General features: G+C 42.9%; 1 protein-coding gene across 2 annotated transcripts in view; it reads right to left on the bottom strand.

Annotated features, from left to right (window-relative positions):
* Positions 1-24485, bottom strand: part of UGGT2 (UDP-glucose glycoprotein glucosyltransferase 2) — a 79235-nt gene that overhangs the window by 20657 nt on the left and 34093 nt on the right. For both annotated transcript variants that reach the window (XM_035114477.3, XM_035114476.3), the window contains exons 13-26: positions 23672-23791; positions 20293-20378; positions 15650-15785; positions 13907-14038; positions 12731-12892; positions 10118-10241; positions 9930-10028; positions 8411-8505; positions 6108-6314; positions 5751-5882; positions 3642-3769; positions 3271-3366; positions 1707-1812; positions 804-883 (exon numbers count right to left, since the gene is read on the bottom strand). In XM_035114477.3, the coding sequence (XP_034970368.2) occupies positions 804-883; positions 1707-1812; positions 3271-3366; positions 3642-3769; positions 5751-5882; positions 6108-6314; positions 8411-8505; positions 9930-10028; positions 10118-10241; positions 12731-12892; positions 13907-14038; positions 15650-15785; positions 20293-20378; positions 23672-23791 (1703 nt within the window). The remainder of the gene's footprint in view (positions 1-803; positions 884-1706; positions 1813-3270; positions 3367-3641; positions 3770-5750; positions 5883-6107; positions 6315-8410; positions 8506-9929; positions 10029-10117; positions 10242-12730; positions 12893-13906; positions 14039-15649; positions 15786-20292; positions 20379-23671; positions 23792-24485) is intronic.

Raw genomic sequence — 24485 nt, 5'->3', positions numbered from 1 at the left:
CGGTGTTACCAGCCCTTTGAAAAACAGAACACGCAACTCAGGACGCCAGCCTTAGCCAGCTGAATGCGACAGCCCTATTATATAGGGCAAGTGAACAAGCCCTTCAAAAACATGAGGCACACAATGATTAATTTTCCTGCCCAGAACCCATTTTATGCCTGGGAGAAAGCAAATACAAGTCACAGAAAACTCATAATATTGTAACAAATGATCTAATTATTTTGGCAAAAGGAAAGGGCTTCCTGGCTGTTGGTTACACGGCAGAAAGCAAATACAGCAAAAATGATAAATAAATAGTAATATGATGAGCTCCGATAAGCGATTCCAATTATAAAGTGATTACAATTATAAGCTCTCTTTCTATGAGGATATACTTTGCTTAAAGGACCATTTTTCTGCATTAATACCCACTAATGTTTTATAAGCACCAGCACCAAGCGATGAGTTGCTGCATTTATGCTAAGCATGTTTCTAACAGAGTGCAGTCAACCAAAGTGCACATTTATTTAAGAATTCAGAGAAGCAGGAAGTGGGTGCTAATGCCTGGGTACATGAAAGGACTGGAAGATCACGTATTTGTGGCAATACTTGCAAAATTACTCACAGTAATTCCAAATAGAAGGAAAGGAAGATTTGGAGAGAAGGAAAGTTGCAATCGGGAAGCAGCAGAGTGGGAAAACGTAAATGAGACTAGCAGAAGATTGTGGAATAGCTGAGTAAAGTCATTAGGAAAGGCAACTACTTCTAAGTGGCAACCATATTATGGGGCACATTTCATTAATAAACTTTCACGAGCTACTTACCTTTTCAAAGGTGCCTCTGATAGCTTGAATCTACAGTTCATAAATAGCCTTAGTTTCATGTTGACAACCTGACCAAGGAACTAAGAGAAACAATTCTCGTATTAATGAAATTGTTTTGTGTGGGATTTTTCCCTATCCAGAATTAAGCACAACAATTTGCATGGGGCAACAACGTAATTCCCAACACTTTCATCGTACATATAAATTTATTTGTTTGCAACTTCTTACAATATACCCAAGTGCAACAGAAGTGGTTGCATTGCCCTAAATCCACCTCAAACTGAATATTCCCCTGTGCTAAATAAATAAATAATAACATTTATACCCCACCCATCTGGCTGGGTTTCCCCAGCCACTCTGGGCGGATCCCAACAGAATATTAAAAACATGATAAAACATTAAAAACTTCCCTAAACAGGGCTGCCTTCAGATGTCTTCTAAAAGTCAGAAAGCTGTTTATTTCCTTGACATCTGATGGGAGGGCGTTCCACAGGATGGGCGCCACCACTGAGAAGGCCCTCTGCCTGGTTCCCTGTAACCTCACTTCTCGCAGTGAGGGAACTACCAGAAGGCCCTCAGAGCTGGGCCTCAGTGTCCAGGCTGAACGATGAAGTGGAGACGCTCCTTCTGGTATCCTGGGGCGAGGTCGTTTAGAACTTTAAAGGTCAGCACCAACACTCTGAATTGTGCTTGGAAACGTACATATATACGTAACCATCTTATGAAGGAGGTTAGCTTAAAAGAGAGAAGTGGCCCAAAGTCACCCAGTAAATTTCATGGTCAAATTAGGATTGGAATCTGGTTTGTTCCCTCCCTCCATCCCCCCAACAGCATTCTGCACTACACAGGTCTTAACTAAATAACAAAGGCGGAATTGTGTGCAAGAAATCAATATGATCTTACAATCAGTAAATGTGACAGCTTCTGTGCTTCTCTCGACAATGGGTCTACAATGCCAACAACGTCAAAGAAGGGTTCGCTTTTCTGCTCTGGATCTACCTTTAGTACACTATGGGGAGGAAAACATACTCAATTTTGAGCAAAATATATAAAAGGGCAAGTATGATTTGTAGGGATGGCATCCACTGGAATTTTATAATATAAACCCTTTGCATTTTTAGAAAGCATGCTCTAGTTCAACAGATGTCCTATCGCTTCATAATACACAGCCGATGGCGTGAACCACCTCCAGAGAAAAATATTGTGTCAAGTGGAGGTTTACATTCAGCTATTACAAAGCACAGGGGAAAAAACTTTTAAAGCATTTCTTGAAGTGATGGGATATGACTTAGAAACAGAACCACAAGATCAATTGGTTTCTGAACTGAATTTGGGACAAACTAAAGAAAGGGACTTAATCTCGGTTGCCACACACACACTTAATAATTACAACAACAGAGAAATCCTCCAAACTCCAGTCATTAAGGCATGTCAGAATATAGCAGTTTATCTATTTCTAAAAGCCAGGCTTCATAGGAGTTCTGACTGATGTGTTATCAGAACCTTTTTAAATACATCAAGTACAATCCACAACAAAATGTTGCAGCTTGAAGTGTTCCTGTTTTAATGTTCTGCACAGTCCGTGATCCTGTCCTTCATTCCCCCTCCCATCCAATTCCCCCGCCAATAGTTAGTCATGGATTCTGAACATGCTCAGTTTTCATCAGGCTGATGATTTTTTTGCGGGGTGTGTGTGTCTCCCGCTTGAGGTCTATTTTCCCACCAGTTTTTAATGTACTTCTGCAAACCTCAGGGCTCTGTTGATACCTCCCATTCCTGTGCACTGTCTATGTGGTTTTGACTATCTGAGCCTATCCACACATGGCTAATCAGCACAGATACACAGATAGTAAAGGTAAAGGGATCCCTGACCATTAGGTCCAGTCGCAGACGACTCTGGGGTTGCGGCGCTCATCTCGCTCTATAGGCCAAGGGAGCCGGCGTACATGTGGTCATGTGGCCAACACGACTAAGCCGCTTCTGGCGAACCAGAGCAGCACACGGAAACGCTGTTTACCTTCCCGCCGGAGCGGTACCTATTTATCTACTTGCACTTTGACATGCTTTCGAACTGCTAGGTGGGCAGGAGCTGGGACCAAGTAACGGGAGCTCACCCCGTCGCGGGGATTCAAACCGCCGACCTTCTGATCGGCAAGCCTTAGACTCTGTGGTTTAACCTACAGCGCCACCCGCATCCCATAATCAGCACAGATGGATGAATGCTAAAAGCAGCATCAAGAACATTTATTTTTAGTTCTCAACAATTAAATCAACTATGGTCTTAGATAGCTAGTTTTTAGATCAAGTTCTGTTCTTGGGTATATGTGTGGATTGTTCATTGTCTGTACACATCAAGCGCTAGAAAATGTTTCAAGAAGTGTTGAAACATCTTACGTATCACTCAGATTTCACAACGACAAATGCACTGTGGCAAAAACTAACACGGAACAATTTAGAGGCTTTTTACCTGTGCTTCTCTTTGAGAAAGTCAATATCTCGGCGGACATCACTTTTAGGCAAGGAAGAAAGAAGCGCACTCACTTTCATTGCTAAATTACTGCCGCTAAAGAAAAGGAAAAAAATGTTTTTTTCTTCAAGGCGAACAATCTTATCAGCTACATTTACCCCCTAAAATATATACAAGGAAGTGTCACCATAACACTCTGAAGGCTTTCAAAAGATGCTAAGACTCAAATGCAAAATGTCAAATTGATTTGGATCTAAAGGAGTGAATGTCCAAAGTCGCATTGCCTTGGCTAGTGAGGAAAGGTCTAGCTATAATCCAAGAGAACCCCACAAAAATATTTTAATATAAAGAACAATCAAATGAAATATTACCGTTTACCGCCAACACCCATTTCCTTGACCAGGGCTTTGACCTTCGCTGTTGCCTTACTTAGCGTTACTTGCTCCAACAAGTCAAAGTCTTCTGCGGTCAGTTCATTTTCACGGAGAGGGCCTATTACCTGTTACAAACAAATCAAGACATTGGTGGGGATGGGGGAGGAATGCTACATTTTGCTTTTCAAGGCTTCAAATCAGCATCTGTACCTAGAATGAGCCTAGCTGCCAGTGAAGCTCAAAGTACTTGCATGTTATATTCTGCGCATTTTGCATGCACTCTTTCATATTGTGTCTGGATGACAAAGCGAGTGTGACGATGGCACTGGTGCTTCTTTCCCCTTGCCCCCTTGTAGAGCCTTTAGTGTAATGTGCTGGAGCATCATCAGCCATGGGGTAGGATCCCCTGATCCAGAGGCAAGAGGACACAGTGCTGCCTTGGCAGCTAGGCGGTTCACTAATGCTCTGTGTAAGCCCACTCCACACTCAGGCATGGGAATATTTCCATTCTGGACAACCAAACTGGTTCAGTCTCACTGTAGACAGTGGCTGCATTTATTACAAGACCGCTGACCTGTCAAGGTCACCACCTTCTTAGACCTGCTGAATCCTAGGTGAGTATATAATTGTATCACTTCCCTGTGAAGAGGCAAGGAAGTCAGAAGTAAATGGTGCTGTGTCAGCAGCTTTCCTTTTTTATATACCACTAGCTGGCCCGGCCACGCGTTCCTGTGGCTCATCGCTGTGACTGCCCCCACCCTGTTCCAACCCATGACCTATTCTGCCTCCTCCCCCCCACCCCCGGCTCATCCCTGTGACTCCCCCAACTGTGTCCCGATCCATGACCTATCCCGCCCCCTCCTCCCCCCACCCCCGGCTCATCCCGCTCCCTCGGCCCAGTCTCCAAAGCCGAGCCAAGATGCTGTGGAGAGGGAAGCTTTCCTAGTTGCAGTACCAGTGTAGCCATCGCTAGAGGGCGCTGTTCTGCAACCTCTCCTGTGCTCCCAGCATCCCCGGCTGTCTGAGTTTTGTGTTCAGGAACAGTGGGTTTTACCTGCTTTACCTGCCATAGGTGTGACATCTATCTACGCAAACGGTATGCAAACCCTCGCATATTCGCATGTGATGTTGTGTCCTAATTTGAACGCAATTGGTCAAGTGGTTTCGGTGAAAAGTGAGACTAACAAACATATAGATTGGGTGCTGAGACCGGCTGGACTCATTCAGATTAAGGGCTTAGCTGGAGTGGCGAAGACCCATTCAGGCCCTTCTTTGTGTGCCTCCTCCTTGAGAGGTCCAGAGAGTGGAAACATGAGAACAGGCCTTCTCTGCAGTGGCTCCCCGTCTGTGCAATGCTCTCTCCAGCGAAGTTTGCCTGGCGCCTTCATTATTCATCTTTAGGTGCCAGGCAAAAACATTCCTTTTTAACCAGGTCTTTGGTTAATCTAATTGACATCCTATGCCCTTTTAAATTGTAACTCTTTTTTTAGGTGGGGGGTGTTATTGGGTTGTTGTTTCTATTTTGATTACATATATTGTGGTTTTTACATTGACCTTGTTCTGTGAACCACCCTGAGACCTCTGGGTATAGGGCGGTATATAAATTCAAGAAATAAATAAATAAAAATAGGACCCCAAGCCCAAGTATAATGTGTTTGGGTGGGGAAGTGGATCCAGCCAGCAGCCTGAATCCTGACCTCCCTCAACCCCCGCAGGACGTTTCAACAATGCAACTGGGACATCAAGAGAAATGCTGTCCTTTGGGTGATGTGAAATGAAACTCTGTGAATAAAGGCTCAGAAGTTTGCAGATGCCATTTAGCAGTGTCTGTTTACGGAAAGGAGCCAGATCTATACCTTCCTTCAAAGCCTTATATGTGACATCAGGTGTGGGGCATGTGGGTATGGTTTGGGGAAGCTTAGGACTGTGCAGGTAAAATTAGGACCCTTCTGTGCCAAATGAGGCCCACAACCAGAGGTTCACTACTGCTGGTTTGGAATGGTGGATAAGAAGATGCCAGTGAGATGAAAAAAAATAGCAAGAGCTGGGCTTTTTCAATAAGCTGAGTGAAGTTAGTCCTACAAATGAATTTACTTGTTTACTTACCCTGCCATTACTAACAACAGCCATTTGCCCAGGAAGCAACTTAAGAACCTCCCGACAAAATATCTGGTGAGCCTGAATCACATCGACACCTATCGTGTTGTACTTCTTCTCAAACGCATCGTTATTCATGCCCTAGAACAGAAAAGTAAAAGATGTCTCCCAGGTCAGAAAAGCTAAAACATCTCCCTCAAAGAGAGACTGGATGTCAAATCCAGCCTGGCAACAGCACTTCCAAATACTTAAATCAGTTTCTCCTTGAATTCACGGTGCAATGGCACCAAATGAGGAGGACCCTCCTTTAACATTACTCCGCTGTCTTGCAAATGTGAAGAGGGTAAAGGGAGTAAAACGACTAACCGGAACAAGAAGTGTCTTGATTTTAGTTCCCGTAGCAAGAGATCTTGCCGTGTCCTCTTTTAGGATCCGACCGAGAAAGTTTTTCAGACTAGCGTTTTTCTGAGTTAGAAAAGCTGCCAAGATTGCCCTTGCAATGACAGTGTTATCTTCAGTTATTTTCGACGCAGGATTATGCACAACCCCAAGCTGTACATGACTGCTAGTTTTCTGTAAGACACAGATAGACGTTACATGTTTACTTATTATTACAGTTAATGCCTGCAAGTCCCTCCCAGACCACCAACTCACACTCTCTCTCCCTTCAAATCCCTTCTCATAACCCACTTTTCCTATGAAGCCTTTTGATAAGCCTGTCAGTCTGCATCTGCAACTGGAGTGAAGCCTAAACACATTCATCCTTCGGTACCCTTGCCTCTCCTTTCCTTGTTATCAACTCTCATGTTTTCAAAGCAGCTAAGGTTGATGGGGAGATGCTTTGAAAACACGAGAGCAATTGGCTGTGGCTCCCCAGTATATGCTGAGTGTGGGTTTATAAGCTCCCTTTTACACTTTGTTGTGTTTGCCACTGCAAATATTGGTGTACACACAATAAACAGGCTTGCTGCTGAAGTGTGAATTGACTCTGAGAATGGCATTATAAGGCTATGGAATTGAACCAAGGGTCCATGTAGTCTAGCAATCTGATCTCAACCAGCCACAAGTTTCTAGGAAGTTTACAAGCAGGGCAGAACTGTTATAGTCTGCCTCCCTCTCAGTTTGCATTTCTTGGTACAGAAAGTATTGATCTGATGTGTAAAGATCTTTCCTATTCTAATTAATTCAAGAGGGTTCTGGAAGCTGCTGTGTGTGAAAGAAACTGGTGTAAGCTGGAAGTTTCTACCTGACACCCAAGTTTCTAGAAACAAGCAGAAGGTTCATGATGTTTGGGTTATTCCTTCAGAGAAACTGAGTACAGCGGGCTTAAACTGGTTCTGTTCTCTCTTTCTGCCAAGGACTATAAAAGAAAAACCAGAAGGAGCCTGAGTTTCACTTTCTATCTCTCTTTCCTTCTGGTGTGGTGTTCTGTATATAGTATGCTTAGTGTTAAGGTTTTAGTCATATTATAAGTTATAGTAAGTTTAAGATAAGTCTGCTGCAACTGGATTTCTTATGGACAGTGCCAATCCTGAATGTATTGGATTTGTGGTCATTATGCTTATTTGCCTTAAGTAGCAGTAAAGCTCTGCTGGATGAAATATCAATAGCCTCTGGTCTATTTCTTTGGGAATCCTGCAACGTGTTTAAGTTTTTACTCTGCTACCGGTAACTATATGCCGGAGTTCTGCTCTGCATCAATAATGAGTAGAATTTATGTTACTCCCTGTATCAAGTATCAAAAAGGCTTAACCTTATGGACAGTTCATGCATTTAAAGCAGAATTCAGAACTGTTCCAGTGGGAGCAGCCAAGATATAGCGTTGGGTCCAGACAAAGTTAGCTATATATTAGCCCAATTGAAATCAATGGGACTTATGATGGTCACAATTAACTAGCCCCATGGAATTTAATCACTGACCTCAATTCTTATATAGCATATAAAAGGTGGTATATTCTGAACAATCAAGCCAACAAAGACAAATGTGACTAAAGCACGACTACCTTAGTTTGTATCGAACTTAAAATATGCCAGCTTATCTTTTAGAGCAGGAGGCTGCAATGGCTGTTTTCCTGAACATTATGAAAGTCTGGGGGGAAAATATCAGTTTGGCACAGTAAAACCAGATTTAAAGGACAGCTATTTACTCTGGAAGTGTCAGTTACTTTAAAATTTATTTATTTAGGCAACCATTCGGTCCATCCCAAATGCAGAAATGGGTATTCACTCCTCGGTAGGGAGATTCTCATACATTTCCTTATTAGAAAGACTCTTGCTAAATGAAGGGTTTGCGGGCTGACATAGTAAATTGCATGCGTATAATGAGCTTGTACCATTACATGTAATACAGAGATGTCAAAAGAAGTCAGCATCTTTCTTCTGGCCTATTTCTTCCAACTCTCTTTGGCTTTTTTAGTCCAAGTCCTTGCCAGCTTTGAGAACTATTCAGTAGCTAATATTTCCACAAGCTTGCCCATTTCCTTAAAACTTTTTTATTTTATTTTATGGAAAGGAGATAAAACATTAGGTTAGTGTGACCCATTCCATAGTGATGAAATACTACTGCCGTTATTTATATTTTCCATCACCCTCCTTCTTCAGAGTCTTGCTGAGAGAGATTACCCCGCTACATGCATACTATGTGGACACAGGAATTTTATGGTACTGACCAGGTATTTCAGCGCATTTGAAAGCAGTTGCCTCCCATCTGGGTTATCAAAATCAGCAACGATCCATATGGTGCCTGGGTATACTACATCTTCATCTAAAAAAAGAAAAGAACCCAGATCGAACATTTTCACTTTTCAACATTAAAAATAAAAAATAAAATAAAAAGGGAAGTGCATTAACAAGAGTGCACTGACAGAACAGAACTATGGATTGTTGTATACAGAGCTATTTTAAAATATGTTAGTAAGTATTTGGGGCAGCACCGCTCACCCCATGTTCTTACAAGAATGTGACATATGACTGAAACAGCAAGGAGATGGCAGGACGCTGCCCCAACTGGACTGAATGTCTGAATCAGATAGCCTAGTCTACATGCATAGGCCCCTCGCGTGATTCAACAATTCTAAATCATCTTCGGAGCTGGTGCACGCTCTGAACTTCAGCCCCAAGGTGCAGCTGGCAAGGGGTGGATGCACCAGAACGGCCATTGAGCATGGCTCCACTCTCCCCATTGCACGACAGTAGGGAGAAATGACTGCAGAAGGCTTATGTTCTTAAGTGCTATTGCTGGCACAAATATAATGCCAAACTGATTAGCTCTACAAAGGGAGGAATGCCATGTAAGAGGAGGCAGAAGTATTGTGCAGCTGACATCTCCTCACTAAGTGCACAGCACGCCAACTGAAGTAGCAATTGTCACTGACTGGGAATGTTATATCTTGACCAGGCCAATTTAAGAACCAGTTGTAAATTCGTGTTCAAAATCAATTGCACACATTGGAACAGAATGTGGCCGATACGACGTTAACAGATGCCCCAGTCTCATAGAACTAACATGCTTAAGTCTAATCAATGCATGAAGGGGTTAATACCATAGAGTAAGCTGTCCTGCCAGGCTTACCTAGGTTCACTTCCCCTCACCTAGGAACTAGGTAATCAAGCCTTTGTTCTTCCCAGTCTACTTGAGAAGCTCAGCACTTGAAGAGGTTTGAGGTGGTTGCTCCAGCCCAACCACATGGCTCTCACAAGCCACTCTTGAGTTCTTATACCGATAATTTAGGAACTTTCACCATTTTGTAACTAAGCTAAGTTTTACTGCCTGTAAAACTTTTCTGAAGCATGTTGCTCTTTTCTTTTTTAATATGATTTTTATTAAATTTTCTGTTTTACAAGTTCAGATAAACACTTTAAATACTTAAGATATCAGTGACTTCCCTTCTTCTCTTTCCATGGTTCATTTTACATACAGTAATACCTCGGGTTACGAACGCGATCAGTTCCGGATCGCAGTTCGTAACCCGAAAAGTTCATAAACCGAACGCGACCCGAAGCGCCATTTTGCGCATGTGCAAAGCGTGATTTTCGATTATTGAATGTATATTTGAGGGTTTTTTACCTAGCTTAAAGCAACAATACAATGTTATAACTAATCTTGGTAAACCATTCAGCTTGCATCAGATATTGCTCTATGAATTCAGGGCTAATGCTACATAACAGTTAAACAAAAACAAAATGTACCTTTCCTTGTAACATACTTCATGTTTTCTGAAATAACAAAAGTCTTATCTTGAGAGTCCAAGAAGGAAAAAGTTGAGAAATCGTTTGTATCTATAGGCACTGCAAAAATTAAAACGTGACTTGTTAATATCAAATATGAAATCAAACTTAGGACTCACAAAAAGAAAAGAAGCAGTACTTGGGTTTACCTGATGGGGATGCGAAGTTCAAATATCTTCTTTGAGGATCAAGAATCTTGTCATGTATATGTGAAACTACATTCTGTTGCTCCATGATGAAGTCTACTGCGTTTGTATGGTCATTCAGCACGCCCTGAAAGGAAAACAACAGCAGGTTTGTTCAGTTTCCGCACCACTCAATAACTTTAGATCTTTCTATTGGTACCTACAGTGGTACCTCGGTTTAAGTACACAATTGGTTCCGGAAGTCTGTACTTAACCTGAAGCGTACTTAACCTGAAGCGAACTTTCCCATTGAAAGTAATGGAAAGTGGATTAATCCGTTCCAGATGGGTCCGCGGAGTACTTAAACTGAAAGTACTTAAACCGAGGTATGACTGTATTTGAAAAGTACCAGTGCCTGTAAAAGGTCAATGGGGTGGGAAACCGCTCCCACTTGTGGTCAAAAGCAGGAAGAGAACTTGCTGGAAGTAGGCAGCTCCCATAATCCAGATTGCATATTCACCAAAATTGAAAAGGCTGCTTTGGAATTTTATACCAGCACTAAAAAGGCGGGGGGAAATGCATACTATCTTGATTTTTAAAAATGAGCTAAATAAAAGAGCTACCAGTGCATGAAAAATGTAGGACACCTAGCCAGGGTGGTGTAGTGGTTAAGAACGGTAGACTCGTAATCTGGTGAACTGGGTTCGCGTCCCCGCTCCTCCACATGCAGCTGCTGGGTGACTTTGGGCTAGTCACACTTCTCTGAAGTCTTTCAGACTCACTCACCTCATAGAGTGTTTGTTATGGGGGAGGAAGGGAAAGGAGCTTGTTAGCTGCTTTGAGACTCCTTAAGGGGAGTGAAAGGCGGGATATCAAGTCCAAACTCTTCATCCTGATGAAGTCCTGATGACCTTCTATGGGATGCTGTGTAAGGTGAAATCCTGCCTCCCCCTCAGTGGCGTTTTTCAGTTGAGCATCCCCAGCTTTGTGGGGGAGAAACTTGGAGACTAGAGACTGGGGTGTCAGCTGCTGGGAGCTTCCAAGAGTCCATAAATTCAGGCTCTAGAGACTATAATACTCGTTAGCCAAAGACAGCCTTTTTATAGTGAAGGTGAATCCTTTTATTTTTTTAAAAAAATGGAACAGAGGCTAGAATGGATTTGGGTTCAGCCAGCACTCCTGCTCCCTTAAGTGGCGTTGGGGTGGGCTCTGCAGAAGGGCTATTGAGGAAGAGCTGCCAGAGTTGTGAATAGCAGTGGCATATAGAGGGAGTTATAAAAAGAGGTGATGCAAAACTTGAGACCCCCTCAATCTTTAACTTGAGACCCGTTAACCCAGTCTCCATCATCATATTCTGGACAAACAATTGAGTCACGTGGGTCAGCCCCTGGTGTCGGTAATAAGGTTGTCTGAAATCAGCACACAATGATCAGAAGATTGTGGAACAATTTCTTCTCTCTCCAGGGAAGAATGCCATCTATGAAGCAGAGTCTTAGAAAACACCTGCTTATATAATTTTGCAAAGGGTTTTATGTTTGGAAGTTAACAGCAAAACAGCCTTAGGTTGACCATCACGTTCAGAAGGAGACGGAGGGTGGGAAGGAGTCAAAGTTTGTCCCCATGTTCAGAGGAAACTTCTCCCAGAAAAAGCACTTTTAAGAGCTCACACTGTTCTGTGTAGCCTCTCCAGGTATCTTCTCTGCTTATCAGATGAAGAAAGAAACAAGCATTTAAACAAGCTTCAAGCAGATACTCCTAAGAAAGCCTGGCTCTTAATGATTCATTCCCCCCCCCCCCAATGTATTGGGATCACCTGGCTTCCTGCTCTGAAGGTTTAATGGCTTGCACAAGAATGCAATGGCCTGCTGCTGCTCCGCTAGCTCCAGGTGCTTGCCCTTTTCAAGTGCCTTGCAAGCTACAATGCAGCTGTCAGAGGCAGAAATTGTGGACAAATTTGACGTCATTCTCCCTTTCCAGAGATGCAACAAGCAGGTGTTGGGGTGCCAGTACAACACACACCTCCAACCAAGTGCTGTGGATCCAGAGCGGGTTGTGAGGAGCTTTGCAAAGGGCAAAAAAAAAATCCATTGTACTCCACGTCTGCCTTCTGCTAAAACGACCACAGGGAGAATAGGAATGAAGGGAAGGCAAGAAAAAGCCAAGCAGATAAGGCAAATGGGGCTTTTACTGTTGTTGTTATTATTATTATGACTAGAATGGGCAAAAGACAGAGGTTACTGTGAAGAAAAAGCTGAGGAAGGAAAAGGTGAAGTCAGGAAGGTGGTTACAACATCACACCCACACAAATTATTCAATCATTTAAAGAAAAGGATGGGGGGGGGTGTCTTCTTATCCAGTCCACATTTTTGCAGCAATATTTGTCTTCATACTGTGGTTCCAAGCATCTCAAGGATTAACAAGGGCTTAAGTTAAATTCAAAAGCATGGATAATAGTTATACATTAGGTTTCAAAATCATGACTGCAAATTAAAATAATGATGCCATTTAGGTTTTCACAAGATTAATTCCAAACCGCCTCGTTATAAAAAATGTAGAACATAAGCACAACTTAAGCAATCTACTAGCCATTATTTCATTGAGCATTTGCTTAAAAATAAAATAAAATGCTAAACATACCAAGAACACTGCCCGCTGGAAGGACTCTGTGGCATCCATGATCTTCACCAGAGAGGTTTGTAGCTCTGCAAGATTCATCTCTTTTCTGTTAAAGGGCACGCCATTAAAGAGAGCTTGAGGCAATGGACCCAGGCCAGTCTTCTTATAAAACATTGCTCCTGCCTAGATGGAGCAAAGGTGTCCCAATTATATAGAGCTGACTGTGGAAAAGTAGTGATTCGATATAAAGAGAAAATGAACACAAACATCTATGCATCGCTTGCTGGGGCAGGTGAGGAGCAAAGTGATTTATTATTCCTTTACAACTTTTCAAACAGTTATTTTAAAGGCTGGCAATCGCCGGCTGAGAACATGATTTTCTGAAACAATGCATTAACAGTTTTTGGGTTGAATTCAGGTTAAGTTAGTTGAACTCATTTCCCACTGGAATCAATGGGACAAGTCAAGACTAACACAAACACAAATTTCAATGATAACTAGGTTTAACTAACTTCTTCTCAATCCAACCCTCTGGGGATTTCATTTAGACCTGCAGATTAGTTGACAACATTAGAATTCTTCATTTATTTATTCTTTCAAATCAATGCATTGATGAAAATATGGAAAACTGGTTGAACATGCACTGTCATAGGTGAAAAAGGATTTCATGACAGGCAAGTCAAACAAGGTAACGCCACTGTTTTGAATGATAGCTGCCTTATCTGCCTTCCCTGCTTGCTTACAAAGCCAAGCATCAAATTGAATTTACAGAAGTGGATTCAGGATGACTAACACTACAATCCTACGCATAGTGGCTCAAAAGCAAGTCCCACTGAGCTCAATGGGACACGCCTCCCAGGTGACCGAGAACAGAACTGCTGCCTGTAAAATGTATTAGGATAGTGTTGTTTTCTGTTTCCCTATTGACCCTCAAACAACAGAGCCTATGACTCATTTTAGAAGATACATCCACAGATCTGATCCTGGCCGTTTCCTGCATTACAGCATCAATGTCGCTTTGCCGATATTCCAGACTCTGTGGCATAGGTATTGTGGGAAGTGAAATATTGTACCTCCTCAAACATCTAATATTCCAAAACCTCAGTATTCAATGCCCGTAGGTTTGTGCTTTCCACCCAATACTTTTTAAAATGATTTTTTTTTGTACATCCTCTTGCAACTCTGTTCTGTTCCTACCTGTCTGTTCTCATCATAATCAGAATCGACACCCAAGATATCTTGCAAGTCAGCATGAGGAAATCCTGTGACAAGAAAACGCTTCACGTGCCCCACAGAAAGTACACCTCCCTCTTCTACTTCATGGTACATCTAATTAAAAGAGAGAGAGGAATAGATAAAGAAATGTGATCACCCATTCTACTGATGTATTCATATTATATTAAATTTTTATTGCCAAGCTGCAAGTGGATTTTAAAGGCTCCTGCTGCCCAATCACAGGCCCATCTAGCTCATTTTATTACCGGGTTTTTCAGCAGTAACCAAGAGACGGCACACTTTAATGCCTCCACCAATTAAACTTCAATGAACTTTCACTCTTAAACTCATCCATCATATGCATTTCTGGGCACTTAGGGGAAAAGGAGAAATTCAGGAGAGAGAATAAAACCACCCTTTATTTTCTGCACAATTACATGCATCCATCTCACATCCTTCCAGTACCCAGCCATGAAATGCGTCAAGCAAGCAAAGCAAATATTTACATAATAAAGCTGTCTTGTTGCCTACTCTCTTCCAGAAGCCCAGAAATATGAGTAAACTGCTAAATATGCAGTCATGTTAGAAAAATCACAGCTTAGCCATCAGAGCTATTTAAGGGAAGACAAGTAGGGAGGCATAAAACCTCATAGCTATAAATTAGCCACTAATAAAGTTAGGTTAGAAATGGGGAGATTTCTATTACTGGCACATAATTCTAGGACAGCCTCCCTAGAACAGCTTTGGGAGCAAGGAATCCTGACGGCTTCATGAGAGTGTTAGATAAAATTAAAGAGCTACCTTTTCATGATTTTATTCTGCGAGCTTCAGCTTTAACCCACGCTTAAGCACCTGGAATTTACCTTCCTCCTCCAGGGTTCCTGTTAAGCAGGAGTGCACCAACTCTCTCAAATCCATTTGTTTAGCGTTTCTATCCTTAACAATCCCAAACTGGTGGGCAGAAGCCATATACACCAGGGGGTCAGGAAGTCTTTCGGTCCGAGGACCAGATGACTAGTGTGGAAAGCTCTTGGCGGGACGGGGTGAGTGGGTTGCATTTCAGCAATGGGTGGTCCACACCCCAAAAGTGGGCAGGGCCAGACAAGGAGACAAAAACAAACACAGCCTCCTACTGGCCTGGCAAAAGCATTCAAGGATGGATGCTAAATATGTTTCATAATAATGCCTAACATTGAATTCACCATCTCTCTTTCTTTTCTTTTTTTACTACTATCCACCTGAATTCGGTACCATGTTTTCCAGTTTAACCATAGTTGGGTTAAGAGTAAGGAAATTCTAATCTGCCTCCACACACACACACCCCTGGTTTGCCTAGCGATTCCGTAGGTTTCCTTTGCTTTCAACTGTGCCGCATTTCTCTGTTTGCATGAGTCATCTGAAGCTAGCTGAGACTTCCTGCTTATATGTCTCAACTGCATCCACTGAGTTGGGGGCATGCATCTCTATCTTGAAGCAGGGAGCTGAATTTTATGTTTTTGGCCCATTCAGGCTAAGATCTGTGCCCAAAGGCTCACAGATCTGCATCCACCCCCGCCCCACCAGGAAAGCTTGGCAACGATGAGAACAAAATGTTTTATGAAAAAGTATTTTTTTTTAAAAAAATGCATTTAAATAGTATGCCCCGTGGCTACTTTGTATCTGCAGAAAAATACAGGTAACCTTGAAAAAAAAGTATTGTTTTAAAAATAGTTTACAAGCACTAACTCTCGTCATGGCAGTAAAAGCTGCAGGGATATCCATTTCATCTGCAACGAAGTTAAAAGCTCTCCATAAAGCTACACCCGCATCCTTGTTTCCGTCAACGACTTCATCAGTATTTAGGACAAAAACAAACCCAATTCTGTTCAGAAAAAAAATGAAAATTCTGTAAGAGTTGCAGCATTCTACAAAAGCACATTAAAAGCAGATTAGAAACGTTGCATGTGAATCTAAATAGCAAGAATAAACTGGCAATATTCAAAATATTAAAGTGAGTGACAGTGGCTTACAGCATATAAAAGCAATTTAATTGTTATGAAATCATCTACCATTAGTGACATTGACTGTGCAGGCAGTGAAAGAGGTAAACTGGAGGACTAGATTGCCTAGACCTGCTTAGAGAAAGGTTTTAATTTAGGGTTACCTCTGAGAGTGTGAGCTCAATCCAATTATGACATCTGACTGCAGATAGCTCTCTTGTAGCTATAGGTTCATGGGGGATTTTGCCTGTTAGTTAGACTGCTGACCAGAAGATATCAAAAATACAAAAGAATCTTTTGGATAAGAAACATAGTTTCCTACTACAGAAAATATTCTAAGTGATAGAGATAAATAGATATTCATACACGCTAAAGAGCATTTTCCAGATTAATGGGACTTCACTCTAGAAGAAGATAGTTCTGAAGTAGAGAAAATTTGTCCCAACAAATTGCCTTCACCATGTCATTCGTGAAGTAAACTTCCTAGCTTTCCAATTCATCAAACACAGATACCGGAATAACTGGACCCTCCCCCTGAGGTCATCCTTTATCCCTGATTTTGCTGATGGTTCAGGTCTTAACGTGATCTTTACTTCTGCTGAGAAACCTTATCTCCTACCTTGACCTCTCAAAACAGATGTCCATGTCCTATTCAAAACCACACTATCAAAATCACGTCTGCACATTTTCTTTTTTAATATGATTTTTATTATATTTTCTGTTTTACAAATTCAGATAAACATTTTACATACTTAATATATCAGTGACTTCCCTTCTTCTCTTTCCATGGTTCATTTTGCATATCTTATATCCCTGCATATTTTACAGAAACTATACCAATCAGTTTTCCATTATTACATCCATCAAAACTTATTTACACTGTTGAATTTATCTTAATGCTGCCACCGTTTTCAGCTGTACACAATTATTTTCCACATATTCAATAAACATTTTCCAATCTTCTTTAAATGTATTTTCTTCTTGTTCTCTTATTCTATACGTTAAGTCGGCAGGTTGTGCATATTCTGTCAACTTAAGCTGCCAATCTTCTTTGGTTGGGACCTCCCTCATTTTCCATTTTGAGGCTAACAAAACATGGGCCGCAGTTGTTGCATACATAAATAACCTTTTCTAAGGCTAAAAAAAAAATGCCCGCACATTTTCAGCCTTTAACTAACTTGGCACTCTGCGTTCCTTATTCCCCCTGAACATCTATGATTGATCTCACTTGATGCCAACAGTTTTATATCAGCACAGTAATTCTCCAGTAGCCAAGATTCCTGCCCTTTTAACTAGACTCTAAAGTTCCTGGTATCCTTTCCCTCCTAACTTTAGCTAAGTCTTCTCTGCAAGTCTGTACTTGGTAGTTCCTAAGCATCTTTACTGTGAAATTCTGCTTGTGCCATCCGCCAGCAGCAATAAGCATTTTAAATCAGAATATCAAGCACAGCTTTCCAGACTGAATAGGGGTCCTTGGACCCGGAACTAGTCTTATATGGTGATTCCATTGAGAACAAATCCAAAGTAATATCAACAATTCCCCACTGATAAAACAAAGTACTGTGAGAAGAGATCAAGGCTTCATCTAATCTAGCTTTCTGGTCACATGTGCTTCTGGAAGCTTCCATCAAATCTATGGAGTTCTCAATGGCACCTTCCATTGTCAAGGCCATTATTTAATTTTCTGGCAATGCAATCAGATCTCTAGCAGATTATATGACAAGGGTTGCACATCTCCTTTTCGCATAAATAATACATATGCACTAACCCTAATACAATCTATGCACTGGTTGATTGTGGAAAACCTCAAAGGTGGAAGGCCCAGTGGGGGGTCTAGCTTGTTTCATCTCTACAGTATTAAACGCAACTACAACACCTAAACCCCATGTAATCTGTTTGCAACTGCTGTCCTGGTTAAAGTATGGAAAGTTTTAATGTTGTTTAATGCTGACTAACATTTCCATAGCACCTTGCCCCCCCCAAAAAAAACTACTACAAATGCTATCTGGACAGAATTAGAAAATTATATAGAAACCCTGGAACCCATCAAAGCTGTTTACATTCTTCTAAACTGCTTTTTAATTGTTTATTTCTTTAAAAAACAATGTTTAAAATTGTTTTTAACTGGTTTATATAGCCAATGCCCTTTTAAAATGTGCTGGGGTGGGTGGGGATTGATTTGGTAGTTTCTTGTTTTATTTTGATTATATATTCTGTGTTTTTATATTGTCATTTTATCCTGTGAACCACCCTGAGACCTGCGGGTATAGGATGGTATATACGGTATATTAAAATGAATGAATGAATGAATAAATCAATGATAAAACAATTAAGATAAATCCATAACCCCTCTTTAAAACATACATAGTTAAAATACTAAAATGGATTAAAATTATCTCAACTTTTAAAGCATCTGGTTAGGTTTGTCCAAACCAGAGCTTTCCAAACTTTTCATGTTGGTGACACACTTCTCAGACATGCATCATTTTGTGACAAAGTAATTCAGCTTTACTGGCAAACCGGAGGTTAAACTAACCCCTTATAAGAGATACGGACACATACCGTGTTTCCCACATTTTAAGACACCGTCTTATATTTATTTTACCCAAGAAAATAAGCCTATGGCTTATTTTCGGGGGGTGTCTTTTTAATTTTTTTTTAACTGTAATTACGGCAGCCAGCGTTGCTGCTGCTGGGTTCCGGAGGCAGCCTGCAGGGTCGGTGCCCAGCTGCGCCGGTGCTGGACACTGGAGAGAGCAGGAGACTGAGCAGCCACTGCGGCATCGCGCTGCCAGAGACTCGCAGCCACTGAGGAGCTTGCGGCGCCGGGGCTTGCGGGCGGCTCTCGCCTTTCCGCCCTTTCTCCTGCTCCCGGGGGAGACGTGGCTTCTATTCCCCATTGCCAAGGAAACAGCCCGGGGGAGAGACGCCAGAGCTGAGGCGCCCCCCGCCCGCGGATCCCACGTGCCGCCGAAAACGGCAATGCTTAGGGCCCCCCACTCCTCGCCCGAAGTGGAGTAAGGCCCCCCGAGCGGTCCAGGGCTTGCTTCCGAATGCGCAGGGACAGGACTGCGCTGTTAAACTCTTTGCAAACTCCTTGCCCAAAAGAAAGCTGTCCTGCAGAGTGCCGGATCGAGGAGCCGGTCTGCAGAGTCAGCGCCCAGCAGCGCGGCGCTGGATTGAGGAGGCGGTGCTTCGTGCGGAGCTGCTGGGCGCCGACCCGGCAGGCCGCTTCCTCGATCCGGCGGCCTCCCGGGTTGGCGCCCAGCAGCGCCGCGCGGAGCACCGGATCGAGGAAGCGGCCTGCCGGGTCGGCGCTGGATTGAGGAGGCGGTGCTTCGTGCGGAGCTGCTGGGCGCCGACCCGGCAGGCCGCTTCCTCGATCCGGTGCTCCGCGCGGCGCTGCTGGGCGCCCACCCGGGAGGCCGCCGGATCGAGGAAGCGGCCTGCCGGGTCGGCGCCCAGCAGCTCCGCACGAAGCACCGCCTCCTCAATCCAGCGCCGCGCTGCTGGGCGCTGACTCTGCAGACCGGCTCCTCGATCCGGCACTCTGCAGGACAGCTTTCTTTTGGGCAAGGAGTTTGCAAAGAGTTTAACAGCGCAGTCCTGTCCCTGCGCATTCGGAAGCAAGCCCTGGACCGCTCGGGGGGCCTTACTCCACTTCGGGCGAGGAGTGGGGGGCCCTAAGCATTGCCGTTTTCGGCGGCACGTGGGATCCGCGGGCGGGGGGCGCCTCAGCTCTGGCGTCTCTCCCCCGGGCTGTTTCCTTGGCAATGGGGAATAGAAGCCACGTCTCCCCCGGGAGCAGGAGAAAGGGCGGCAAGGCGAGAGCCGCCTGCAAGCCCCGGCGCCGCAAGCTCCTCAGTGGCTGCGAGTCTCTGGCAGCGCAATGCCACAGTGGCTGCTCAGTCTCCTCTCTCCCATGCCCAGCGCTGCTGGGAGCCGACCCTGCAGGCATGGCTTATTTTCGGGGTATGTCTTATATTTTACAAAGGCTTTAAAATCCTGCCATGGCTTATATTATGACTCCGTCTTAAAAAGGGGGAAACACGGTATATAAATTGTAATAATGAAATGTATGGGGACAAACCTACACACTGCGGCCGACACACTAATGTGCCGCGACACAGTTTGGAAATAATGTTTTTAACAGGTGCCAAAAAGAGTTCAGTGAAGGCCTGGTCTCAATAGGCGGGGAGATCCAAAGTGCAGGTGCTGCCATACTAAACAAAGGATTCAAAGGATTTTAACTGCCCTTACCCTATCATGAGCACAAATAATCATGAACACACAAGGCCCCAAGGGTCACCACACATGACATTTACACAGACTGTACGCCAGTGTACACCATCATGTATAAGAAACATATCTGCCCATATTTCAACTTACCTAAGAGGCACCTTTTGAAAGTAGAATACTTCGACAAGTTTCATGAAGTGAGCTGCTTCTTCTTGCATTGGATCAATAAAGATGACCTGACGGGAGAAGAGAATCCTTAGGCCCAATATCATTCCCTGTACTTTCTCTGCAGTTTTCCTTTGCAGACTTAAGAGGCCCAAAGCAACACATTGAGGCAGCATATCTGTTCTAGACTGTAGGATGCCAGACCGCAAGTTTGGGCTCACACAACTGAATTATCTCCCACAAAAAATATTGATATCCGACAGATGACATTTAGCCCAGCAAAATCACCTGACGTACTTGTAGGCTATGTGGAGAATTTTCTTGTATGAGGGACATTCCCAAAATGTGTACAGTGGTACCTCCAGTTATGAACTTAATTCGTTCCGGAGGTCCGTTCTTAACTCTAAACTGTTCTTATCCTGAGGTGAGTTTTCGCTAATGGGGCCTCCCGCTGCACGCGCACTGATAACATAAAACATCCGCTCGCATCCCGGGGCAAAGTTCGCTACCAGGAGCAACTACTTCTGGGTTAGCGGAGCTTGTTACCCGAAGCATGCGTAAGGAGGACGGCACGTAACCAGAGGTTACACTGTACTGTCATCCGCACCGTGAAAAGGTACACAGACTTATCACTTCAGTGAGAGCTACTAGTTCAAAGATATCAGGAAAAAGTAAGCACATCCCTAGTAATGGCTAGGGGAAATGGAAAGATAAAAGTCTATTTATATACTTGAATGCAACTTTAGAATTTATGCATTTGTAGCAAAATCTGGGTGATAAACAGTAGCAGATTTGTCATTTTGAATTTTGTTCACAACCTCCCAAAATGTATATGCTTACCGCTTCCTGCGGCAAACCTTTGATGAATGCCACTTTTGCAGGGGGTGGTGAGAATACTTAAAATATGTATATCTACATTTTGTCTACAAATATTTTACACCCTGGAAAAGTTATTACTCTAGGTTGCTGTATTTTTTATTTTCATTTTGTTGTTCCTCCTGAATATCTTAGATGGCAACTTTTCATCTTACGCATTACAAAGCCAAGAAGCTGAGCCTAAATTAAGGAGCCAAGAGTTTCAACCTTTGGAGGTGAATTCTTACAATGGCATATTACTCATTTGGCCACAGACATCAACACACAACAATCTGGCTAGCAAAGTGACTGCTTTGGTTCTCTCAGCAACAACCTTTTCAAATATGTGCAGGCAGTCATCAATCAGCTTGGCCAAGGATGAACTTACCATGCTAAAAAGAAATAAGTTGTGTCGTGTTAGCTGCATCAGGATTTAATGCAGTATTCCAGACAGACAACAGTAGGCTCTCTCACAGTAAAGTGTACTTATATTAAAAGCCTAATCACAAGGAAGAACGGAAGGATAAATTGAGTTTTAGTGTCTAAAAGCCAATCAGCCATAGAGGTGCACATTTTAATTTCGCTTTCTTCTGTGACACACTAACAGAAAGGATATGGAGCATGGCAGTTGTAGCTCAAGCAAGAGTTGCTCTCAGTGTGTGTGTCTCCACACAACTACTTTATTTAAGTTAGCAGCAGTTAGGCAATGATGTAGGTTGTTTATCCCAGAAGATGGCATCTAGACTTGAATCATGAGATAGTGTATTAATTAGGTATTTTGAGGGCTTTTGCTGATCCCAGAAATTCATATTCACATTTCGCTTCTAAAAGTGCAATGGAAGCTTTCACAGTCAAAAGAAGCCTAACTTTTATCATACTTTCTGAACATGTTGCTGGGATAAGCTTAGAATTTTTGGAAATCAACTCTGATGGTTATGATTTCAGCAGGTAGTAAATAAGAAGCTAAAGAGGTTCTCAAATGCTGAACACACTGCCAAAATCTCAGATAAAATGTGTGTGTATAAATTCAGTTATGTATTAGAACAATAATATCCATAGATACTCAGGACCACAGTGGGCTGATTCCTAAGTTCCTGTTGTGGCACAAGAGATGCCTCTTCCATGTAGCCAAATCCCATACCACAATGGTAAACTCTTTAATCAGGAATTCCTTGAGCTGTACAGAAGATGCTGTAATAATCAGAGGGCCGCATGCTGCAATTGCACGGGACAGATCAGCCCACAAACATGAAACTGATGAGGTACGTGCATTTTACAGTTCAATGGTTCCAATTTTCTGGCTGCTTATCTTGGTATGAATGAATAAAACACATACAGACTGCAACTTCAGTTTAGGGCAGCTTATACAAAGCACTTATGTCATGTCCCAAACCCCAGCAGAGGCCAAACTTCTGACACAGTGGAGGAGAAACCAGGTGGATCAACACGACCAGCAAAGCACAACCCGAGCCTGTCAAGTCAGGAGCCCCTTGGGTCAGAGCCTCCTGAATGAAGACGCCAATAAACAATATTTCCTTAAATAGATTCTCCTGCTGCCCACTTTCAGACTAGTGCCTGATCATAAGGTCGGGCCAATACACAAGCTGGCCGCTGACCAAGAGGCAACTGAGTGCTAGGTTCCCAAGCCAGAAGATTCCACTTTTGAGAAAGGAGGTGGAGCCCAGGAAGTGCAGTTTGGCAAAAGAGAAGTAAAAGCTGTCATTCTGATAACAGAAAAAAGTATATACCATATTTTTCCATGTATAACATGCCCCCATGTGTAAGACATCCCTTATTTCTGGGCAGCAGCCAATCACACTCCCCCCCCAATGCACTACCGGTGTATAAGACACCCCCCCAATTTTAAGCGCCATTTTTTTGGGGGGGGGGAACCTAGTCTTATACAGTAGTACCTCGGGTTAAGTACTTAATTCGTTCTGGAGGTCTGTTCTTAACCTGAAACTGTTCTTAACCTGAAGTACCACTTTAGCTAATGGGGCCTCCCACTGCCGTTGCACCGCTGCTGCCACGCAATTTCTGTTCTCATCCTGAAGCAAAGTTCTTAACCCGAGGTACTATTTCTGGGTTAGCGGAGTCTGTAACCTGAAGCGTCTGTAACCTGAGGTACCACTGTACATGTAAAAGTATGGTACTTTGAACTATCCAAGGTCCTCCAAGTCCAGCCTGATCTTATCTGCCTGCAGTTCCAAGCTTTTGCTACTTGGGAATGCGCTGCCAGGAGAGTAACATTTAAAGATGTCTTATCATATCCATTTTCTAGTCAGATGCAAACTACGCCTTTTCAGAATCTTCACAGATACACCAGCACAGCTATGCATATTTTACACACAACCAAGTGAAACAATCTTAAATGACATACACAGACATGTGGATTGCTGCCCAGAGGGTGGGGAGGGCAAAGGGCTTTTCCGTGACCTCCACGCAGAAGACCTTAATCTCAAAATGAACGAAAAAACAAGTAAGTTTGGCCAGTACCCCTAATACATACCATGTTATATAGATTGCGCCGAATCTGCCGCATCATTCCTGCATATGCTGGTTTAAGAAGTTCCTGGAAACTTGTAGGCCACTTGTCATAGATGTGATCTGTTTCTAAGTCATTGATCCACTGAAACACAGAAGTGATTACCAGAGTTACCATTAAAACCAAACATTATAACCAGTTACATGATGACAACATACTCACATGGCTGTAAGGCTGACGTCTTAAGCACATTAAGTGCTTCTTTGTTACCTCTGCTATGTGGGAAAGACTGAAGTTCCTGGCCTCTATTTTACACACTTGCCTGAGAAGTAAGTATCATTTACTACAATGGGACTTACTTCTGAAAAACAACTTCAGTGTGACTCTGTTAACACTCAAAAATAAATGTGTTCGGCTTAGGTATCAGATATTTCAACAAAAAGGCAAGGTATAAAGAGGGGTTGTAATTTCTTTGTAAGACAAAAGTAAAACAATAGAGTATATTATCTGATATGCCAAACAGTGTTACTGCTTAAAGTTTTCTCTTGTCTAACTTAATATGGTGCTAAAAAAGGATTTTCAAAGCTTAAGAAGCACTTTATAGTCTTTCTCCCTTCAGGGAACACTTTCATTGACTTGTCTGCCAGAGAATACTTGATAAATTTCCCTTGGAACCCTGCCCTGCACAACACATTGCAAAAGATTCTGACGGCTGCTCTAGAGTATGCATTCATTTCACAACAGACTTTTCCAGGGTTGTTGAACTGAAAGCATAGACTGGGTTCATACCATGGTATGTGCTAACCATGGTTAACACCACCACCCCACTCAGCACTGC

This window comes from Zootoca vivipara, chromosome 4 (genome assembly GCF_965207765.1).
Source record: "Zootoca vivipara chromosome 4, rZooViv2.hap1.1, whole genome shotgun sequence".
NCBI lineage: Eukaryota > Metazoa > Chordata > Lepidosauria > Squamata > Lacertidae > Zootoca > Zootoca vivipara.
This window is presented reverse-complemented; position numbering and strand designations above follow the sequence as displayed.